Below are 5,000 nucleotides of genomic sequence, written 5' to 3'. Positions count from 1 at the left end.
TGTGTGTGTGTGTGTGTGTGTCTGTCTGTCTGTCTGTCTGTCTGTATACGTGTGTGTGTGTGTGTCTGTCTGTCTGTCTGTCTGTCTGTATACGTGTGTGTGTCTGTCTCTGTGTGTGTGTGTGTGTCTGTCTCTGTGTGTGTGTGTGTCTGTCTCTGTGTGTGTGTGTGTCTGTCTGTCTGTATATGTGTGTTTGTCTGTCTGTCTGTCTGTCTGTATACGTGTGTGTGTCTGTCTCTGTGTGTGTGTGTGTGTGTGTCTGTCTCTGTGTGTGTGTGTGTCTGTCTGTCTGTATATGTGTGTTTGTCTGTCTCTATGTGTGTGTGTGTGTGTGTGTGTGTGTGTGTGTGTGTGTGTGATTTCAGCTGCTTTTGCTTTTGTTTGTTTTTTGTCGTTTTTGACACTTTCAACAGTTTTGTCTCCTTTTTGTTGACATTTTTGTGGTTGTTTTTTGGACGTTTTTGTCTACTTCATGTTAAGCTTGTGTGTCTGTTTGCTGCGTTAGTGTGTGTGTGTTTGTCTGTGTGTGTGTTTGTCTGTGTGTGTGTTTGTCTGTCTCTGTGTGTGTGTTTGTGTTTGTCTGTCGCTCTGTGTGTGTGTTTGTGTCTGTCGCTCTGTGTGTGTGTTTGTGTCTGTCTCTGTATGTATATGTGTGTGTGTGTGTGTGTGTGTGTGTGTGTGTGTGTGTGTGTGTGTGTGTGTGTTTGTCTGTGTGTGTGTGTGTGTGTGTGTGTCTCTCTGTATGTGTGATTTCAGCTGCTTTTGCTTTTGTTTGTTTTTTGTCGTTTTTGACACTTTTTCAACAGTTTTGTCTCCTTTTTGTTGACATTTTTGTGGTTGTTTTTTGGACGTTTTTGTCTACTTCATGTTAAGCTTGTGTGTCTGTGTGTGTGTGTGTGTGTGTCTGTCTCTGTATGTATATGTGTGTGTGTGTGTGTGTGTGTGTGTGTGTTTGTCTGTGTGTGTGTTTGTCTGTGTGTGTGTGTTTGTCTGTCTCTGTGTGTGTTTGTCTGTCTCTGTGTGTGTTTGTCTGTCTCTGTGTGTGTGTTTGTGTCTGTCGCTCTGTGTGTGTGTTTGTGTCTGTCGCTCTGTGTGTGTGTTTGTGTCTGTCTCTATGTGTGTGTGTGTGTGTGTTTGTCTGTCTCTATGTGTGTGTGTGTGTGTGTGTGTGTGTGTGTCTCTCTGTATGTGTGATTTCAGCTGCTTTTGCTTTTGTTTGTTTTTTTTGGACGTTTTTGTCTACTTCATGTTAAGCTTGTGTGTCTGTGTGTGTGTCTATCTCTGTATGTATATGTGTGTGTGTGTGTGTGTGTGTGTGTTTGTGTGTGTTTGTGTCTGTCGCTCTGTGTGTGTGTTTGTGTCTGTCGCTCTGTGTGTGTGTTTGTGTGTGTGTGTGTGTGTGTGTGTGTGTGTGTGTGTGTGTTTGTGTCTGTCGCTCTGTGTGTGTGTTTGTGTGTGTGTGTGTCTCTCTGTGTGTGTGATTTCAGCTGCTTTTGCTTTTGTTTGTTTTTTGTCGTTTTTGACACTTTCTCAACAGTTTTGTCTCCTTTTTGTTGACATTTTTGTGGTTGTTTTTTGGACGTTTTTGTCTACTTCATGTTAAGCTTGAATAGGGAATAAATGATTTAACCATGCAGCTCTTTCTAAATGTTATCGGCCCGAATGGATCAAATTCTGGAATCGAAACGAGTCATGCCGCGTCTCTTTCTCCATGTAATTCTGTGGGGAAAAGTATTTTTGGGCCAGACGGCATCACGTGACGGACACAGAACTTGTAGTTCCACCACAATGTTTGATTTGCGTCAAAGCCCAGCTCCCTTAATGGACTCAGGGTTCCCTTCAACTCCAGCTTCCTGTCCATACATACCGACTTCCCAATCATTACCACTTACCAGATTGCTACCTTTTACAAGCCTCAACCCTCTGCATTACCCCATCCCTTACCAACTACGTTTTATTTCCCCTAGTCCCTGCAAACTACCTTCCAACACTACTACGAATAACCTCTGTTTCTGTCTCTTCACCAGAACATCCAGCATAGGAAGTACGCCCGCTGGAAGGCCACCTACATCCACAACTGTCTGAAGAACGGAGAGACGCCTCAGGCCGGGCCCATCGGCATGGACCAGGACGGGGAAGCAGGTTGGACACACTGATACGGCACTGGAGAACACACAGACGCACACACACACACACACACACACACACACACGAGTAAATGATTTGAAGGCCTTTTTTGAATACTTTAAGACCCCGAGGGTACCCTGTAATCTACTAGCCACACTTTTCTAATCTCCTGAAGTTGTCGCTTTCTACTGCAGGGCTTTCCTGCAACAGTTCCAGCCCTGATAAGGTGCACAGTACAGACACACACACACACACACACACACACACACACACACACACACACACACACACACAGTCTCTGTGTGTGTGTGTGTGTGTGTGTGTGTGTGTGTGTGTGTGTGTGTGTGTGTGTTAATGCCCGTGAGATTGACCTGATATTTTTGGGATTATTCCCTGTTCCCCCTTCACATCCAGCCTGATCCACTCTGAGTGCCTGACCTTTTATCCCATTGAAAGGCTCCGGCCTCTCGTGCTGCCAGGCTTTTTCTAACCTTTAGGAGAAAGAAAGCTTGGAAAACCACCACCAGATCCTGAAGAGATTGACTGAATGCATTAGACAACAAAATGGCCGTTGCAGCCTTTTAAAGTTCATTGCGTTGTGGGAAACAAACCTTTCTGTTCGGCTGACACAGGGACAGTTTCTTCTGGTAGTTCACTGTTTTTAAAAGCAGAGAGATTAGCGGTAGGTAGTCCAAATCTTGGTTTTCTGACTGTTCGAGTTTAGCCTGGCTCCGCCCTCTTTCGTACTTCGTTCTTCAGTATTTGGCGGTCCAATCAGCGAACAGAGGGAGTGGCTGAGAACGATGACGTCGAGGTCGTGCCCTAGTTTGAGTTGTAGTTCCGTAATGGCGGCGGAGAAGGTAAAGCCCGAGCAAGAACAATCTTTGCTGAGTTGTGTTGGTGGCCATGATGTTGTGGCCCTCCTCCCCACGGGGTTCAGGAACAGTTTGGTTTTCCAGCTCGCTCCGTTAGCGGTGAAGGAGTTGGCTAAGGCTAACGCTAGCGATGCTAAGCCGACGTCACGACCAAACGTTAGCGATAGGGTATGGTGGAGGGTATGTGATGATGGGGGGGTATGGTGAAGGGTATGTGATGATGTGGGGGTATGACTTTGCTGAGTTGTGTTGGTGGCCATGATGTTGTGGCCCTCCTCCCCACCGGGTTCAGGAACAGTTTGGTTTTCCAGCTCGCTCCGTTAGTGGTGAAGGAGTTGGCTAAGGCTAACACTAGTGATGCTAATGCTAAATATAAGCCGAAAGTTGTTGTCGGTCTCCCCTCTTGTTGCACAATACACACGTTAGCGATTGGTTATGGCAGATCCAATAGTTTTAAACTTCAACAGAGTCCCGCCTTCAAGGAAGTTAACACTTGTCAATGGAGAGAGGCCAGACTCTCTGGACCAATGAAATGTACCAGAGTCTGGTAGGACCAGGCTAGTGGACCAGAGTCTGGTAGGACCAGGCTAGTGGACCAGAGTCTGGTAGGACCAGGCTAGTGTACCAGAGTCTGGTAGGACCAGGCTAGTGGACCAGAGTCTGGTAGGACCAGGCTAGTGGACCAGAGTCTGGTAGGACCAGGCTAGTGTACCAGAGTCTGGTAGGACCAGGCTAGTGTACCAGAGTCTGGTAGGACCAGGCTAGTGTACCAGAGTCTGGTAGGACCAGGCTAATGTACCAGAGTCTGGTAGGACCAGGCTAGTGGACCAGAGTCTGGTAGGACCAGGCTAATGGACCAGAGTCTGGTAGGACCAGGCTAGTGGACCAGAGTCTGGTAGGACCAGGCTAGTTCGAGTTACAGCAACTTACGATTATTGTCATTGTTGATTATTTTCTGGATAAATGGATTAGTTGTGTGGTCTATAAAATGTGGAAATTTACAGCTATATTTCGATTTCTTTGCGGGAACACCGCCTTCACCTGCCATTTTTATTGGCTCGCTTTCTGGGTTATAGGTTGCCAGGTTGAGGGTTATAGGTTGCCAGGTTGAGGGTTATAGGATATCAGGTTGAGGGTTATAGGTTGCCAGGTTGAGGGTTATAGGATATCAGGTTGATGGTTATAGGTTGTCAGGTTGATGGTTATAGGTTGTCAGGTTGATGGTTATAGGTTGTCAGGTTGATGGTTATAGGTTGTCAGGTTGAGGGTTATAGGTTGTCAGGTTGAGGGTTATAGGATAGGTTGTCAGGTTGAGGGTTATAGGTTGTCAGGTTGAGGGTTATAGGTTGCCAGGTTGAGGGTTATAGGTTGCCAGGTTGAGGGTTATAGGTTGTCAGGTTGAGGGTTATAGGTTGTCAGGTTGAGGGTTATAGGTTGCCAGGTTGAGGGTTATAGGTTGCCAGGTTGATGGTTATAGGTTGTCAGGTTGAGGGTTATAGGTTGTCAGGTTGAGGGTTATAGGTTGTCAGGTTGAGGGTTATAGGTTGTCAGGTTGAGGGTTATAGGTTGCCAGGTTGAGGTGACAAACGTGTTGAACATTGTATATTGTGTGTGGATTGTGTGAATAGGATGCGTTTCATACAAGATCTGGCAACTGGTCAACATCAGGCAAACATATTGGTCCGATTATTTATAAAGGAGTTTGGGCCATGCAAATTACGGGAGTTTCCCGGGAGAAATAGGGCTAAAAAAACGGGAAAAACGGGAGCGTTGGCAGGTGATGTTTGCATCAGTTTCTGAAGCTGAGAGACACAGACCAAGGGTCAGTATTTTACTAGTTGGAAGTGAGAACGAGTGGTTTACTTATATCTTCTAAGTGTCACTTTGACTCAAACATTTAGACATGTCTCCAAAATACATCGGGATGAATTAAATGTCAATGCAAAGTGTGCAGTGTTTGACCGCCATAGTTTTGTTTCTCTTCTTATCTCATTGTTT

At 45.9% G+C, this 5,000-nt stretch overlaps 1 protein-coding gene across 2 annotated transcripts in view; it reads left to right on the top strand.

Annotated features, from left to right (window-relative positions):
- The window catches only part of vta1 (vesicle (multivesicular body) trafficking 1), an 80,738-nt gene that overhangs the window by 45,737 nt on the left and 30,001 nt on the right, over nucleotides 1–5,000 (top strand). For both annotated transcript variants that reach the window (XR_013503398.1, XM_078274206.1), the window contains exon 5: nucleotides 2,028–2,142. Coding sequence is in view for 1 of the 2 variants with exons in the window: in XM_078274206.1 (XP_078130332.1) it covers nucleotides 2,028–2,142 (115 nt within the window). In the remaining variant the exon portion in view is untranslated. The remainder of the gene's footprint in view (nucleotides 1–2,027; nucleotides 2,143–5,000) is intronic.

The sequence above is a fragment of the Sander vitreus genome, chromosome 18, assembly GCF_031162955.1.
Source record: "Sander vitreus isolate 19-12246 chromosome 18, sanVit1, whole genome shotgun sequence".
In the NCBI taxonomy this organism is placed as follows: domain Eukaryota; kingdom Metazoa; phylum Chordata; class Actinopteri; order Perciformes; family Percidae; genus Sander; species Sander vitreus.
This window is presented reverse-complemented; position numbering and strand designations above follow the sequence as displayed.